Source organism: Schistocerca cancellata, chromosome 1, assembly GCF_023864275.1.
Source record: "Schistocerca cancellata isolate TAMUIC-IGC-003103 chromosome 1, iqSchCanc2.1, whole genome shotgun sequence".
NCBI classification, from domain to species: domain Eukaryota; kingdom Metazoa; phylum Arthropoda; class Insecta; order Orthoptera; family Acrididae; genus Schistocerca; species Schistocerca cancellata.
The window spans coordinates 870,794,787-870,813,609 of record NC_064626.1 but is presented as its reverse complement, the minus strand read 5'-3'; the positions used below and the strand labels follow the sequence as shown (position 1 = coordinate 870,813,609).

General features: G+C 37.4%; 1 protein-coding gene across 1 annotated transcript; it reads right to left on the bottom strand.

Annotated features, from left to right (window-relative positions):
- Positions 1-17,920: 17,920 nt before the first annotated feature.
- On the bottom strand, positions 17,921-18,427 carry LOC126109814 (uncharacterized). Its single transcript, XM_049914908.1, has one exon. It carries the CDS (start codon positions 18,425-18,427, stop codon positions 17,921-17,923), a length of 507 nt encoding a protein of 168 aa, XP_049770865.1.
- Positions 18,428-18,823: the final 396 nt, after the last annotated feature.

The following is an 18,823-nucleotide window of genomic DNA, read 5'->3' as shown; positions in this document are numbered from 1 at the left end:
TATTCAGGAACACACATTTTCAATAACTTGCCAGCAGCCATAAAAAGCTTAACAACCAATGAAATTCAGTTTAAGAGAAGCCTAAAGGATTTATTGGTGGCCAACTCCTTCTACTCCATTGATGAATTTCTTAGTAAAACCAACTGATTTGTATATAAGTACAACATAACTTCTGCACAATTTCAGTGCAGTAATGTGTTCATTGAAAATTTGTGTGTGTGTGTGTGTGTGTGTGTGTATGTGTGTGTGTGTGTGTGTGTGTGTGTGTAAGTTTAATCTAACTTCTGCACCATTTCAGTGCAATAATGTGTTCATTGTAAATAACTATTACAGTATTACATGTTTATTACCTTATAAATAAATAAAAAACTTTTTTATTTTAATTTCAGTGCATTAGTATTTGTAAAATGACTCTTAGTGTTCATTAAAAAATGACGATCATTCCACTTGGGACCTGTGGAATGGTACATTAGCTTATTTGTTTTAGTTGTAAATATTTTTCGTGTATTGTTGTTTTTCTAACATGTTCCACATCCTGGAGGACCTCCTCACTACGGATCAATTGGAATGAAAGAAAATCTAATCTAATCTAATCTAATCTTTGTGAGGGTGGAGACGCTTGTACCTCCCTGTTTTTTCATAGGCTAATCAGTACTTCCCAGGGTGTGGTATTTTGTAAATTATGGTCCTGAACAGAGTAAGTGCCACTTCTTATTTAGTTTCCCAATTTTTGTCGATTTAGGATGCGTCCATAAGAGGACACGTTGCCCTTCAAAAAACTGTGTAACACCTTTCAGTTTCCTGTTCTTTCTATACTCGGCACTGTTTGCTAGTGGAACCATGGCTTGTTTGATTTTGTCTTGTAGTGTCATTTCTGTAATGGATACCTTTGGCATGGTTGACTGCCACTCATTCGTTTGTTTCGTCCAGAACATCAGGTGTGATACCTGTTGAAGAATGTGTAAGGTTATTGACAACTTGGATGAAAGGAGTTACGCATTCTACTCATCAGGTGTATTTGTGAGGGTTGTATGTCTTAATAAACCGGTTAAATTCTTTAAAGACTCGTTTCACTGGGCTTGCTTCTGGGTGAAAAAGGCTTACTAACATGTGCTTTATGCCGCGTGAGGACATATATTGTTTCCACTTTTGCCCAATGAAACATGAAGCGTTATCAGTTAGTAGTACCTTTGGTTTACCTACTCTTCTCAAATAGTCTCCCTCAATTCTCTTTCTGATATTTGTGGCTGTTGTATTTTTAATGGCATACATTTTGATGTTTCGAGAAAATATCGTATAGTGCTACTACATATCTTCTCCTCCTTTACATCTTGGATATGGACCGGCTATGTTCAGGGATACTGTATCTAGGGTATTTATTGTGAGTATTCGGTGGAGCTCGGTATATTTTGACACATTGTATTGTTTTGACGTTTGACATACTGCACACCTTCTAAATACTTGTAGGATTTACATTGTCAAATCAGAAAAATAGCAAAGGGTTTCAATTTTTGCAGTACATTTGCTCATTCCATAATGTCCCCATATTTCATGTGTGTGTCTTATAAATTTGTCTATATAATCTTCAGGTATACGATACACCATTAATCAGATTTTTCATGTTTTCTATGAAACAAAACGCCCTTGTACTCCTGATACCATTTACACTTACCTTCTCACCTTCATCTGGCTTAATGTTTTGCATGACCTTACTCCCTCTGCGAGCTTGCTGTTGTGTAATTTTCACTTGCTTACAAAACTTATGGTAATCAGACTGTTGTGCTGTACCTTGCGTTAATAACGTTCCGATTTCTGTATCCTGCTCTGTTAACTCACCAAATTAATCTAAACCTTGTGGTAACCAGGACAAGGCATCCACAGTAACATTCTGACTCCCTTTAGTATAAATGATCTTGAAATTGAATTTTTGTAAATATACCTGGCTAATTCATGGTGTAATAGTTTACATGTTAAAAGAAATGACAGTGACTGATGGTCAGTAAACTTTGGTATTCTCACCCCACAAAAAAATATTCAAACTTCTTTAATGTCCATATTACTGTTAAACTTTCAAATTCTGACACTGATTAAGATCTTTCTGCTTCTGATAGTGTGTACCGTACTCATTACATCTGGGAATGTAGTTTTGCTGTTCTGTGTACCAATCTTGCTGTGTGTTTAAATCAAGTTTTGCTGACTGATTAACATAATTATGTTGCTGTTGTGCGCAATTTTCTGTTGCTCTATTGGGTACAAGTCTTTCCTCATAGATTAAGACGATAGAATCAAGTACTGACAAAAAATATTCAGTGTCATGCTCTGGTGTTGTGATTATTTTTTCTCTAATATGCGATGTTTAATGACTTTTCAAAATTTTTAACATGTCTAGCTGTGATATTGGTTTCATCCAATAGTGTGTCTTGTTCAGGTATTTTTCAAAGTATCCACGTAGACTACCATATTTGCCATTGAATAGTGCAGGGTTGAAAACCTCGCGTCTGAGTCTTTCTTGCATTGCCTCAGACCAGTATTTGTCGATGTAAGCTCATTCAAATTGGATATAAGTGCTGCAACGTTCGACCACTTCAGTTGTTTTTTATTTTTTATTTATTGAGTCCTTTGATCATATGTAGTACAGTGTACAGGATGATATTGGACTTATTACTAAGTTCAAAATGATACATATTTAAATAATCATTTTTCAACATTATACCAATTTCAATAGTAGTAGTTCTTACAATGATACAATGTTACAAATTACAGTAGCTTTAGTTCTTAAGAGTTGTTCTGATCCAAGTATTCCTTTACTGATGGAAACAGTGGTACTGTAGATATTCTCTGACAGATCTTTCAAAAGCACTAATATTTTGTAAGCATTTTATACTATTTGATAGTCTATTATAGAGTTTAATACCCAGATAGCATGTACCTTTCTGATACAAACTGGTACTGGCTATGGGTACATGCAAGTTATTTTTATTTGAGTATTATAATCATGTATATCTTTGTTTTTTAAAGTATTATCATCATTTCTAATCATATACTTTTTTACGTACATTAGTGTGTCAACAATAAACATACACGGTAGAGGTAGTATATTCAGTGCTTTAAATATTGGTTCACAGGACTGTCGAGCACCACTCCCTGTCATAATCCTAATGGCTATTTTTTGTATTCTGAAAGTCCCTTGAGCTGTTGGGGAATTTCCCCAGAATATGAGTCCATACTTGAGATGGGCATTGAAGTACGCATAATAGGCACACAATAGTGCGTGTTCATTTATGCATCGTTTGAGAACCCTAAGAAGATAACAGCCCGTGCTCAGCTTGGCATTAATTTGTTATATGTGTTTGTCCCATTTTAAGTCTCTTTGGATCCAGATGCCGCGAAATTTTGTAGCCTCATCACTTGCAATAGGGTGTTGATTGATTTTTATCTCTGGATATATCAATGTGGTGTTTTGGTGGTTATGGAAATTTATGGCTACTGTTTTGTTGTAGTTTATTATCAACTGATTTTCTGCGGTCCAATTACTTAGATGTTTTGTAATTGTCTTTACATCCTCTTGTATATCTTCGTTTTTTGCTGCTTTTACCAGTATTGTTGTGTCATCAGCAAACAGTACTTTGTGGGAATCAATATGTATATCCAAATCGTTGATGTATAAAAAGAAAAGTAGCGGTCCCATTACCGACCCTTGTGGTACCCTGTAAGTGATTAGACTATATGACAATACATATTCTGTGATTATTCATGCTTTTATCATCTATATGTCTGATGGATAATTTTGGTTAACGGTCGCTGAGAAATGAACAATTCCAATCATTTGCCAACCCCCTTATTCCATAGTGCTCTAGCTTCTTCATTAGGGTTTTGTGGTTTACTATATCGAAGGCTTTGGTTAGGTCCAAAAATATACCAGTTGGTTGTTGTTTTTCATCTATTGTTTTTAATACAGTAGATATGCATTCACAGATTGCTGTCTCCGTTGATTTCTTGCTTCTAAACCCATGTTGAGTATTAGATAGCACATTATTTTTGTTTATAAACTTTAACAACTTACTACACATAATTTTTTCTATTACTTTTGAGAAACAGGATGTTAATGTAAGGGGATGACAGTTTATTACTTCATCTTTGTCACCATCTTTGAAAATAGGGATGACTTTTGATGTTTTTAGATGATCTGGAAAGATGCCTGACTCTAGGGAACAGTTGCATAAGTGAGGTCAATTATATTTTGGATACAGAGTTTTAGGATTCTGTTTGGTATACCATCAATTCCTGCTGAGTATGTTGTCTTTAGTTCTCTGACAGCCTTCAATGTCTCCTGCCTGTTTACTTGGTCCACAAACATTGAAAATTTATTACTGTTGCACTTGTTTACCACTTGATGCTGAGCTGAACTAAAATTAGTTTTTATTAAATTTTCAGATATGCCAGTGAAATATTTGTTGAATATGTTTGCTGTTTCTCTAGGCTGTAAAATCTTTTTATTGTTGTGTATCAAGACAATGTTCTCCTCAGTTCTCTTATTTTTGCCAGTTTCTTTTTTAATGATGTCCCACATAGCTTTCACTTTATTTGTAGAATTATTTATGTAGTAATCATTGTACATTCTTTCTGCCTGTTTAATTACCTTTTGTAAGAGTCTAGTGTATGTTTTGTAGTGAGTATGCATTTCCTTAGTGGCATTATTTTCTTTGCAGGTTCCATGGAGCTCCCTTTTTTTCTGGCAAGAAGTTCTGATTCTCTTAGTAATCCAAACCTTTCCTCTTGTCTTCTCTCTTATATTTACCATTTTTTAAAGGAAGGCTGTATCAAAATGCTTTACCTTTTCTCTAGAAAAATATTGAATTTCAAATTCAGATTTTGCTTTTCATAGACATCAGACCAGTCTTCAGTGTGCAATAGTGAGTTAAAGTGGTCAATGCTTTTCTGCCTGTAGATCCTTCTCTTGACCTTTAGTAAATTATTCTTAACCGGTCTTCCTTCCTTTGTGGTGGTAAGTATTTGAGCTTTGAAGTCACTGTACCCTGTGTTAAACACTTTTATTGACTACTCCAATTTCTCTTTATCAATCAGAATTTGATCTAAACCTGTCTGACTGGTTGGTGTTATTTTCGTTGCAAATTTAACTGTGGCTGTAAGGTTATCTGTTTTAATGAGATTGCCTAGGGCGGTTTTCTGTTAACATTTACTAAGAAAATCTATGTTAAAGTCACCACAAACTACAACATCACACCTTGTTTTATGCAGCTTATTTAAAAAAAATTCCATTTTTTCTAAAAATACCTCAAAGTTTCCCATTGGAGAGCGGTACACTGTAGCTATTATCAAACCTAATTTTGGAATTTTTATCACTGTCATCTCAAAGTCTTTTTCACAACTTAGGGAGGTGACATTATCTATTTTACTAATCTCTATATTATCTTTTACATATATGGCTACACCTCCATAGTGACCACTAGATCTACAATAGTACTCAGCCAGAGTGAAATTGTGTGGGCAGACAGATTTAATTAAGTTCTCGTCAAGCCAGTGTTCTGAAAGACACATTACGGAAATATCTTCTAGTTCATGCATTAATAAAATATTTAGTTCTTCTACTTCATTGCTTAGGGATTGAACATTTTGGTGAAAGATCTTTATTACAGAATTTGTGGGAAAATCTACAGCACCACCTACCTTCAGTTTAAAATGTTTCTTGTTTGTGCAATTTGTAGCTACTGCTTTTGGCAGTAAAAAATTATTCAGATGAGGAGGCTGCCTGATGCTTCTTCTTGTTGGGCGAGATGAGTCTTCCCTAGTGATCCATTTCTCCAAGGTACTCTGATGTGCAATCTTTTTGTGCTTCTTGTCACTCTTGCTTACAAGACGGCAGATTCTTTCAGCCTAGAACTGTTTACCATAATAATTCAAATGTAGGCCGTGACTGCCCAGATAGCACAGTAAGCCGGTTTCAAACTTGTTTCCAGCTGTAAAGTTCAAGTATATAAGCTTGATCAAAGCTGGAATATTCAAGCCTGTTAGCTGGATTCTAGCTTGAAATAAACATCAAAGTTGGCAGAGTTCAAGCTATATTTCAAGCTTGGCTCCAGCTGTATCTACACACGTGGAATACAACCTGGTATTTACAACTTGTTTTAAGCTATATAAATATTTATCTGAATTTATTGAACCTAATTATTTACATTACGTAATATTTAACATTTGTAACATTAACGTACCGAACTGTTTTCTAGTATAAAACAAACTTGTCAACAAACCACAACCATTAACGCGTGTCACAAAGGTAAAATGGCCGTAAACATAGCAAGGCTCAGAAAAATAAATAAAATAAGATAAAACAGAACTGGAGACAGCCACACTCAAACCAAACTTCGCGCCGTCATGACGTCACACACGACAACACCCTTACGTCACGGCTTATAAACGCTTGTGGCGCTTCCCGTGGACGTCTATGGAAGCTATGCTGCGCACGCATCTGCTGTACAGCCTTCCAGGGAAATTACAGTTTATTTCAAGCTTGGGAAAATTATTTTAATTCAAGCTAAATTTTACAGCTTGATGTAAACTGTGTAACAGGTTGATTTTTCAATCTTGAATTTTCAACTGAACCTAAACTCAATACCCACCTTGAAACAAGCTGTGTAACAGGTTGATTTTTCAATCTTGAATTTTCAACCGAACGTAAACGCAATATCCACCTTGAAATAAGCTTGAGTGCTAGCTGGTGGTATGCATGTCTCTGTTTAATGTACTGAAATCTATTAGATTCACATAAGGATATTTTTTGCACAGTTCATTTATCTCAATGTTCACTCTTTCTATCAGTTTGTTTACACATGACAGGGCGGTAAGTCACATCTATGGGGTGGATTTACCACAGTTACGTTTGTTTTATTTAATTTGGGCAGCACCCTGTCGAGAACTGTGATGAGTATTTTACCTTTATCTCTGCCAACGTCGTTTGCGCCTTCACAAATTACGACAGTCATTAAAGTCAAGGTTTTCGCATGATTTTGCAAGAGACTTCGTAACTACTTCCATTTCTGCCCCTGGCTTTATAAAGGCTTGTACACTTAGGTTTGACTGTGTGTCTGTCACTTTTTCCGCCAGTTGACGAGCGTGACTATCAGCAAAAATTACTACTCTTTTGTCTTTTTTGCGTTGGTCATGTATTGAAACACTAGTAGATTTCACAGAACGTGACTCTTGCTGTTTTTTAATAGTTTCTGGACTCACTTGTTTTTCCGCTACACTGTTTCCAGACTCGTTTGGAGAATTGTTTGAAGCAGTTACTTTGATATGTCCAAGTTTTGTGCTTGTGGCTGCTGTACTTTTTTCTTTCACTTCACTGCTCTCTGACATTGTTTGGAGCATGTGTTGATAATGTACTTCTTGATTATTACAGTCCCGATTTTCCAACTGTTGTTCTAGTTGGTTTACAGTCCTATTTAGTTCTTCTATTTCACTATTTCTTGCGGATATCACAATACGAAAGTCGTCACAATGTTTATACTTGTTGTGCACTGAACTTGCTTCCGTCTTTTCACTTGCTTTCCATCTTGTGATGATTTCATTTACGTTTTTTACTTTTAACTTACAGCAATAACATTTCCCTAGTTGGATTAAACTAGTTTTTCTGCACTGGTTGCGTAGAAACTCATTTTGTTTCATGATTTTCATGGTACTCGATTTTCGCGTACCTTTTTTCACCGCCATCTTTGTACCTTATTATTTCATGCCCATAAAAGCGCATCACCTTGCGTATATCCCACGACATATCTGATTTTCTGTGTTTCCATCCAGTTGCGTAGAAATACATGACGAAAAGCACTAATAAATATTACAGGACTTATTCTTTTGCCTTCAGTAGTGATGTAGGAAATTGTCGATGCCTCAGCAAGCCTTCGTCTGCGAAAATAGTTGATAGCCTCATGGCGTTTTCCATCATATTTATGTTGTTATTGTAGTTACCTGTAATTCTGGCTGGTAATTGTTCAGGTATTGGAGCTGTGGGTATTTTTGCATTTTGCAATCTACAACTGTCAGTCCCAGCTAGCACTCAAGCTTATTTCAAGGTGGATATTGAGTTTACGTTCAGTTGAAAATTCAAGATTGAAAAATCAACCTGTTACACAGCTTGTTTCAAGGTGGGTATTGAGTTTAGGATCAGTTGAAAATTCAAGATTGAAAAATCAACCTGTTACACAGTTTACATCAAGCTGTAAAAATTTAGCTTGAATTAAAATAATTTTCCCAAGCTTTAAATAAACTGTAATTTCCCTGGAAGGCTGTACAGCAGATGCGCGCGCAGCATAGCTTCCATAGACGTCCACGGGAAGCGCCACAAGCGTTTATAAGCCGTGACGTAAGGGTGTTGTCGTGTGTGACGTCATGACGGCGCGAAGTTTGGTTTGAGTGTGGCTGTCTCCAGTTCTGTTTTATCTTATTTTATTTATTTTTCTGAGCCTTGCTATGTTTACGGCCATTTTACCTTTGTGACGCGCGTTAATGTTTGTGGTTTGTTGACAAGTTTGTTTTATACTAGAAAACAGTTTGGTACGTTAATGTTACTAATGTTAAATATTACGTAACGTAAAATTACGTTTATGGCCATTTTACCTTTGTGACGCGCGTTAATGGTTGTGGTTCGTTGACAAGTTTGTTTTATACTAGAAAACAGTTCGGTACGTTAATGTTACAAATGTTAAATATTCGTAACGTAATTAATTAGGTTCAATAAATTCAGATTAATATTTATATAGCTTAAAACAAGCTGTAAATACCAGGCTGTATTCCACGTGTGTAGATACAGCTGGAGCCAAGCTTGATAAGTCAAGCTTGAAATATAGCTTGAACTCTGCCAACTTTGATGTTTATTTCAAGCTAGAATCCAGCTAACAGGCTTGAATATTCCAGCTTTGATCAAGCCTATATACTTGAACTTTACAGCTGGAAACAAGTTTGACACCGGTTTACTGTGCTATCTGGGGTGGTGCTTCTGCGGGACTCATGATAATTTGTGAATAGATACCAACAGCTTGTGATTTGTTCACTGTAGCCTGTGTATTATTTACTTGCCTATTTCGAGATCCGGTAATATTTTCTTCTAAAAGATTGCGGATCTTATCTTCGACAGCTTGTAGGTTAATGTTTACCTTTTTCACTGTTTTATTTTCATTTTTTCTGACTAGCCTTTTCTACTACATCTGTGTACATCTTACAACCTGTTACTAACCTCTCTGCAACTCTATTACCCTTATCTAACGTACCTGCTTCAACTTGACTAATGATATCACTCAGATACTCATTAATCTTCTCTGTCCTACTTAGCACATGCTGAGTCAACTTCTAATGTTGCTACCCCTAAAGTAAGCTCCTCTACAGTTAGAGGTTCACCTTTATAGTCTTTATTTAGTTTGTTAACGTCAGTGGTACCATTTTTATTGTCCAAACCAACTGGTTTTGTGTGGTTTCAATGTTTGTGTTTGTGTCTGTTGTTCTACTCGATCGTGATGGTCATTAAAAGAATCTACCTTCTGTTTTACCTCTGAAATGCTACTGTTAACTTCAGAAAGTACTTCATGCTATACTTGTGTTTTCATATTATTAAATTTTTTGTCGATTTCAGTGCGAAAATGTTTGGCTAAGTCGTTGAATTTCTGTGAGACCGTGTTTTGCAAATCCTTGAATACATGTTTTTGTTCTTGTTTCATTGAATTTAAATCTTGTGTAACAGTGTTTTGCTGCTGTTTTACTATGTTCATAAATTGTGTCAAATTATAAATTTTGGTATTCATGTCTTGTTTCATATCACTGAGATTCGTGCTTATGTTATATAATAACTGCCACAGCAGTGCGGCAGTTTTACTACCGTGGCTGCTGCCCACTGTACTTACCAAGTTCATGTTTGTGTTGCGACATAGTGGTGTTTGTAGCGTGTTGTCAAGATTCGTATTTGGATCGCTCTCAGATGTTTCATTGATGAGCGGTATGTCACTCTGGGAGATGCATGACATTGTCTTGTCAATTGTAAACATTGTGTCGTCAAGGTTATTCTGTTGTGGAGCGTCGCTCACTCCAGCGACACTCATCTCTGATCTATTTAAACCTTCTGCAGTAGGCATGCATGGCGCTTGAACTTCAATCGTTCGATCTCGCAATTCTCCGCCATCTTGGCTGATTGCATTTTCGCAATCGCTATCAAGAATGGACATATATTTTTCGGCCATGTTATATGAATATGCAAAGAAATAGATATTAAACAACATGTTAAAATTTCATACGCTAATTATTACACTTGATAAATGTAATTTACGTAATGTCAAATCCTGTTTTACGTCTGTTACTATGTGCAAACTATTGTGTCACACTTCTTTATGTTTTACTGACAATGCGTATCACACTGAAAATTTCCTGCACATTTTTCGTCAATAAAATTCAAGGAAGGGAATAATGAGGAAAAAGTTTCTATCTACACCAAAAGAGGTACTACCAAGAGTTACCATGCAAACAACTTGCGTAGCTGTCCTACCTCTGCTACGCCGATCAAAATGGCTTACTATAGAAAATTTTATAAGACCTCGGTCCAATTGTTATTCATTTCGAAAATTTTCTCCTCAATTTTGCCTTTTTGCGTTACTTGCTTCCAGTTGTGATTCATGCACACGGAAAATACAGGCAATTACCTTTTATGATTCATAACTATGTCGTAGAAATTTCGTAGTATAACAATAGTTAACAAACACTACTCACGACTGGTGCCATGAAGTTCTGGCACACTGGTCTTCAGTCGTAAAATACAAAAAAATTTAAATAAATAAAATTGAATATGATTGCATTGTTGAAATGTCTGTTCTAATCTTAATTTTTCTTGGCAATCTGACTTCGCTGACCTAGTTTGAAGTTACAGGTGGCGAAGGACATTGGGAACACCAGCGCTTGTCGTAATCACGAAAATCCTCTTCCTGTAATTTTCCTCTTCACTTAGTTCAAAAAATAAAAAATACTTGATACTGTTTTTCCATATAATATTATTTGCACACACATATGAGATATAGAGCTCACAGTACTTCATATCTAAAATCGCACATTTTCTTCTTCCTACATACGAGAGAGTGTGTACGAGTGAAGAAAACAAAACAGAAAAAACTGTACAATAGTTGACAGTTTGTTTGTTCATTTGTCTGCATCTTACTGCGCATTCATAATTAACGTCTTTGCCTACCCTCTGGTTACTCAGTGTTTCAATTTTTGTTTTTTAATAATCTCAATTTTACGGCATCCTGGGTGCCTTTCATCACGTACTTATATACTAATGAATTTCCAAACTACCATTATCCCAGAGGAGAGCAGTAGCAGCCATTCCTCAACCTGCATCTATGAGCAGACACTGGCATCCCTTGCTGCTCTCTTGCTAAGTGGTCATGACATAACTGCTCACAACTACATTCATACAGAGCTGCTGTGTGCCATTCTATGGTGTCAACAAGAGTGCATGGCAACCTTCTAGCACTGCTGCTGGCCACTAGGATCATGCAGACAACATCCACAGCGTACCTGGTCAGCAAACTGCTGTGGCGTAGCTGCCCATTGCTTGTATTGCCCCGACTGTGTGGTTGCCAAGACTGTGGGGCACCCAGCCATCAGTGAGTACTAGTCTTGCATTACTTTAATCTCTTTGCCTGGGTACTGGTAGTCTTGAAAAAAGAGAACTGTGTATCCACAAACAATAAATGGGCATACTGTTCACAGTAACTCACTAGCACCTTTGGGGCTCGAAAGATCCTCACTGCTGCACTCCGCAACACATCCTGACAATTTTAGGGGCCATGGTTCTGGCCCTCTATATTTGGCGTCAGAAGTCTATATTTGACAATAGGAGTGGTAATCACCTGTAGAGACATCTATGCCTGGTACCTCCACTGTATGTCTACAGTGTTAGCAACTATCATCTGTCTGGCTCCTCAGTGAGCTCAAATACTACAGTTTACCGTTTGCCGCTAGATGTTTTGTTGAGTAACTCTTTTGTTGGCCTTCTTTTGGCCCTCTTTTTATTTGCGGCCATGTTGGGTGATAGGGACACCCACGAGATTGAAGTTTACTTTTTTAAACCACTGGAGCCTGTGGATCTCTCCCAGTAACATGGGAGTTATAGGGGAATGTACCTGTGGTCAGTGATGTGTCCATTTTGTTATTTTTTCTGAGTACAAGTTGCCAGATACTAAGGCAATACTAGTTATATGTGATGGCTTGGCTATAAGGCACAGCAGTGCACAGAATCCCATTGGGCAATAACAATGCACAAACATTGATATAATCTGTTCCTTGTTCATGCATGTGAGTATAGTTTCCTCATTTTTGCTAGTATAATCACAGATTGAGTCTATAAAAATGCCAGACACATGTGTGTTGACTTTGCATGAGACTGTTAAAATTCTGAAAGCACATTAGAAACTAAAGCCAAACAGAAGTAGTTTAACAATAAATTACAAGAGAACGCTGAAAGCAGCTACTCTAGTGACTCCTTTTTGTCTGAATTTATTAGTGATGTAAGGGCTGTCTCTCAAATTAGGCAACAGATGAGACAAATTTGTTCTTTCTAGTGCCATCTAATCATTTTTTTGGGACAAGTATCACGACTTCACTCAAAAGATGTCTTATGACCCTGTATTGTTTCCTATACCCCAGTGTCTTACTGCCTATTGGTATTATTGCCTACTGGTATTATTGCCTTTTGGTATACTACTGCCATTGCTAGTAGTGGTCCAACCATAAATTACAGTAACGAGGTGTCCACTACTTTCCTGTATTTGTTTAAATATAGCTCAGTTAGGGTTAGCGGGCGATGCAAAGATACACCTAATGCACTGTATAAGATCCTTAATAAAAGCAAAAAATATAGAACAGCTGGCTAACAGAATCATCCAGCATTATTGCAAACGAAACAGCATTACCTTTTTAAGTAGGAACTCACTGGGTTGTCACAAAAGCACAAACAGTTATGGAATCAATCTCTGTAAGCATTAGGAAAGTCAACACATGAGTTATGAGCTAATGTGGAATGGAGAGGGAACAGGGCTTAGATATGTTTGTGTCGGGTATTTCCACTGACATGTTGAGAAGAATGAGCATGAAGAACTGAGGTACTGTCACTAGAGGAAACTGACCCTGCTACTCAGGGGCAGAATGACTATAGTGTCTTCTCCTCTGAGATAGTTTTATGGATGTGGGATATGGGCCACATCAACAAGCAGTACCACCATCCAGAATGTTATGAGCATTGAGAAGCAGGGTATATGGCTCATAACTGCTGAAGCAATGAGTAAGATAAACAGCACTGGAGTAAGCAATCGTTAAGTGCAGAAGGGGATGCCTTAACCTTAAGAGGACATTCCCAGTAGAACATATGCAGAGATGTAAAGCTGCTTGTTGGTATAGTGAACATAGGGAACATAAAGTTTTGTTCCACACAGGTGCTCAGGTATTGGTTGTTAGCATGGACCTCTTAGGAAGGGAGAAATCAAAGTCCCCATGATACACGGTATGTGGATGAGGTGACAAAGATGCAACGTCACCGGGGACGGTACTTTTCAGCTATATGGTTGGAACTGAAAATTCTCAGGAGAAAATGGAAGTTTTTGAATGAAATTATTCCAACTTTGGCTATTAGTGTAGGTACAGCCTTACCAAAGAAAGTATTGTGTTGTAGAACCATTAGAAAGCAGTGATGAATTGGATAAGTCACATTGGTTTTTACCCAGAACGCCGGCCTGAGTGGCCGAGCGGTAATAGGCACTTCAGTCTGGAACCACTCTGCTGCTATGGACGCATGTTTGAATCCTGCCCTGGGCGTGGATGTGTGTGATGTCCTTAGGTTAGTTAGGTTTAAGTAGTTCTAAGTTCTAGGGGACTGATGACCTCAGAAGTTAAGCCCCATAGTGCTCAGAGACATTTTTTACCCAGAAGGCATTTGTTCCTGTCACAATCCATATGTTTCAGTGGTTGAACGAGACACACTATCAGCGTCCCAGAGACTCTTGAATGGGCTCGAGGTAAGTCTCCAAAGCCTTGATTCGTTTTGATACGCTCTATGTGGTAGAATGTCTTCTCAATACCCAGTTCACTGAGGATATAAATGTTCATTCCTATACAGTACTGTCACACATTTCTCATGGGAACATACATGGAATTATTGGTTCCAAACCTTCACAAAATGTTTATAGCACATTTATAGGTATTAGTTCACAAACGTTGTCCTGGAAAACATTTTCAACTTTATATTGCGTCTTAGTTTTTACATTTCAACATTGTTACAATAACCTGAGTATTTACATTTTAAAATATTTTGACATGCCAGGTTTGCAAATTTCTTAGTCTGTACATGTACATTTTCATAAGGTTCTTACGTTTTTTACTTAAACACTGTACAGAAAATATACATACAAGATAATATTACGTTTATATTGTTGGAACTACTTATTTTTGAGATAATAAATAATATATCGAACGTGATGTACTTGGATATTTATTTGATGCACAGTTACACACACAACATACTGGGAAGATTGGTAACGTACAATAACAACAGAAAGACACTGGACTACAAAGAAAATCCACACAGCGAAAAGTTGTGAGAACCAAAGAAAATAAATCACTGAGATTCTAACATAAATATAACAAATAAATTTGTCCTTTTGTCACACAGTTTGAACACTCCCACTTAAAGAGGACTCAAATTTATTATTAAGTGTTTAGAAGTTTCTCACGAATATCTTGAATGCTTTGGATGTTCAGCATCTTCATCTGCATCTGAAGTGTCACCTTTGGTAATGGCTTGGTTAGTAAATCAGCCTGCTGGTCATTGCGTGGAACATGCTCTAGTACAAACTTATTCTCCTTGTGCTTATTGCACACAAAGTGATAACGTACATCAATATGCTTATTTCTTTGATGAAACCCTGGGTTTTTAGTAAGTTTCACTGCACTGAAATTTTTATTTTGCTGAACAAATCCAAGTCAATGAGCAAACTTTTTACCCAAACAATTTCTGTCACTGTCTGACTCGCTGTAATGTATTCAACTTCAGTTTTAGAAAGTGCTACCACTCTCTGATTTGTTGATGCCCAAGTAATAGTGGATTTACCAAGCTTTAACAACATACCGGTTGTGAATCTCCTAGTTTCCGCTTCACCCCCTCCCCCCCCCCCCCCCCAGCATAGTCTGCATCACTGAAGGCATGGAGGTGATTCTCCTGCTTTGAAGGAAAATAAATCCATAGTCCATAGTGCCTTTAACATGTTTCAGGATCCTCTTCACAGCACTCCAATGCATTTTCATTGGTTTCTCTAGATGCTGACTGTCACTGTTGACTGCGAAAGTGATGTCTGGGCGTGTTCCTATTGACAAATACATCAGACTATCCACAGCTTGCCTATATGGAACACTGGACATGTCCTTCTCCCCCTTTTATGTAGCTCAGTACATATCTGATGATGATGGCCTGCAGGTACTGTTACAGGGTTAGCATCCTCCATCCTGAAGCGGCGTAAAACCTTCATGGCATAATCATCTTGATGCAGAAAAAAAGGGCCATCTGCTAATCGCTCTACCTGCAGGCCCAAGTATATATCCTATTTTCTGAATGTGATGTCAAATTCTCTTTGTATTTCACTAAGCAAAGTGTTAATGGTAGAAGGCTCTTAAGAAGTCCAAACTTGCATAAAACTGTTGTGAAATGTTGGTTCCAGCACCTGGAAGCTTGTTTCAGGCCATACAAACTTCGATATAGTTTACACACACGGTCAGTCCCATCTTTGAAGCCTTTTGGTTGATTTATATAAATGTTCTCTGCTAAATTTCCATAAACTAAAGCAGTTTGGACGCAGATTGTTCAAGACACATGTTTCTGTATGGTGCAATGAATGATACTATAAGAATTGAGTCAAATCTAGTCATTGCACTGTAAGTTTCCAGATAATCTATACCTACAACTTGCTTGAAACCTCTAGCCACAAGTCTAGCCTTGAAATGTGGAGCATCATCACTGTTAGAATACTAGATTTTGTACACTCAACGGTTATCAATGACTTGGTGATGTCCAGGTAGATCCACTAATGTACAGGTTTGCTTAGCTTCCATGGAATTGATTTCATCTTTCATAGCATCTTTCCACTTTTCTGTCTCATTACATGTAACTGCTTTGTCATATGTTTCTGGTTTACCAATATCCGAAAACGGATACATGATTCTCGTACCTTGCTGACAATCTTAATCATTTGCGATCTCTTAATTGATGTTTCCTATCAGACTGAACAGCTTCATCAGCTACTGCTTCCTGTCCACTGATATCATCAGAATGTGCATCACTGTCTCTTCCTTCACGTGCTTCTGTAGTATCCCGCACCACAGGCATAGTTTGAAGGTTGGCTTCTGCAGGTGATAAAAACCATCTTGAGGTAAGAAAAAGTTCACTGCTCTTGGTGTTGATGTTTCACGTTTGCTGAAGTTGTCCATAAACAGTTTCCCTGTAAAAGTAACATCTCTCTGGACTTCTACTTGTCGCAGGTCTGGAAACCGCACACGATAACCTTTCGTGTTTTGGTCATAGCCAACAAAATACCCCTTTTTAACCTTTGCCTCTTCTCTTTAGCATCATGGACATAAATTTCTTCACCAAAAGTTCTGAGGATTTTTAAGCTTGGTTCCTTCCATAGCCAAAGCTCACATGGCACAACTCCCCTTTCTTTACTTGTTCCAATCCAGTTGAGTGTGAATACTGTATAATTCACAGCTTCTGCCCACATTTCAGTTGGCAGTCCACCTGCATGCATCCAAGTCCTGGATAACTCGACAACAGTTCTGTTTACCCTTTCAATGATTCCATTCTGTTGTGGACAGTATGGCACTGTTTTCTGATGCAAGATTCCATGCTGATTAATCAAATTGGCAACCACTTCATTATAAAATTCTAATCCATTATCGGTTCTTAATGTCTTTATGCCTCTGCATAAATATTTCTCGCTAAGTTTAAAGAAATTTTACAAACATTCAGCTGTGTCCGATTTATTCGTGATATAGTACACCATTCTCCACTGACTATATTTATCTTTCAACATCAAGAAATATTTTGCACCAACCAGAGAGTCTTCTTGCATTTTACCACACAAATCTGTGTGTACAAGCTCACCTTTTTGTTTTGGTTTGGTATCACTGGATGAAAATGGCAGTTTTCATTTTTTACCAATAATGCATTCTTCACACTGAAACTTCTGATCTTGCCAATTTATGTTATCACTTGACAAAACTTGCTTAACTTGCACGATATTTTGTTGTGATATCCTCTTGTGCCACAGAAAAAGAGGTTCACACACAGCAACATTTGCACAGTACTCACTATTTGACACAACCTTAAATTTCATTTTAAACAGCTTGTCATATCTCTCTCCCACTGCAACAACACTGCTGTTCTTTAAAAATTTACACATTCTATTGTCAGATTGATGTGTCATACCTTTAACGAGGGCAGCACCTAAAGAGAACAGATTGTAGATCAACTCCGAAACATACAAATCCTTGCTAATGTGCTTCTCCTTCCATTCCTTTCCAGTGTAGGCCAGAATATTAATGTTTCCAGATCCAAGAGCAGGAATGTACTTAACATCACCAATACGAACAGGTCTTGCCTCTGGAAATTCTTCATAGGTGGTGAACCAAGACTGTTGATTGCCATTCAGATTGGACATGTGGTCAGTTGCTCCTGAATCCATATACCATGCTTCTCCAGTTGTATCTGAATCACTTGCACTAAACATTGCTTCTCCAATGAGAGCTTCTCCATTGGGTGAAGACTGGTTTGCAATTGTGGCTTTTTGCAGTCACGGATCCAGTGCCCTGGCTTATGACAATAGTGTCAAGTGATTGATTTTCCAAAATGGTTGTATTTTTTACCACCTTTTTTATGAGACCTTTTGTTTGGTGCATATGCTGCACTTTCACCCCGATCACTTACATGTATTCCATTTTCCTCAATGGCAAGTCCGGAGATCAGATTACTAAGTGTTTGTCCACTTGCCTGCACAGATTCCCATGCCCTCACAAAATATTTGTATGCCACTGGTAAAATCATCAATATTTTTGTAACAACCATTTGCTCCGGTATTTGCTCACCAAGAATCTGCAAGCGATGTGCAAGATCTTCAATTCTAGCAATATGAGTCAGTATGTCATCTGTTGGTTTCTTTTGCAAACTATACCACTGTTGCAGTAGCATGTACACGCTGCTTCCAGATTTTTGTTCGTAAATAGACACTAGCTTGTCCCACATTTCTTTCGATGAGTTGCAGTTCATAGTATGCAACATTGTTTTTTCTTCAACTGACGTGACGATAATTTGTTGAGCTGTTGTGTCACACTTCATCCAGGCTGCAACTAACTTGTTGTATGCAGCATTTGCGGATGTTTCTTCAGGGAAATTCAGCACACTTGAAACTTCCAGGCAGTCCAATTTTCAACAACTCTGAGCTTGGTTAGGCGGATGATCCCACTTTCCATCTTGCAGTTAAGTTATTTTTCTCTTCATTCATGGCTGGAAAACTGACCTTATGTGGCACGATCGTATTTAAATTATTATTTCACGTCCGATACTAACTTTTTAGAAAATATTATGTGTCTTGTGTTCCTGGGCCCATAACCTGTTGAAACTACTTATTTCTGAGATAATAAATAATATATCGAATGTGATGAACTTGGATATTTATTTGATGCACAGTTACACACACAACATACGGGGAAGAATCTATATGTACAATAACAA

Excerpts from the sequence above, each read along its gene's own strand:
- LOC126109814 (XM_049914908.1), bottom strand. The coding sequence starts at position 18,427 with ATGAAGTGTGACACAACAGCTCAACAAATTATCGTCACGTCAGTTGAA.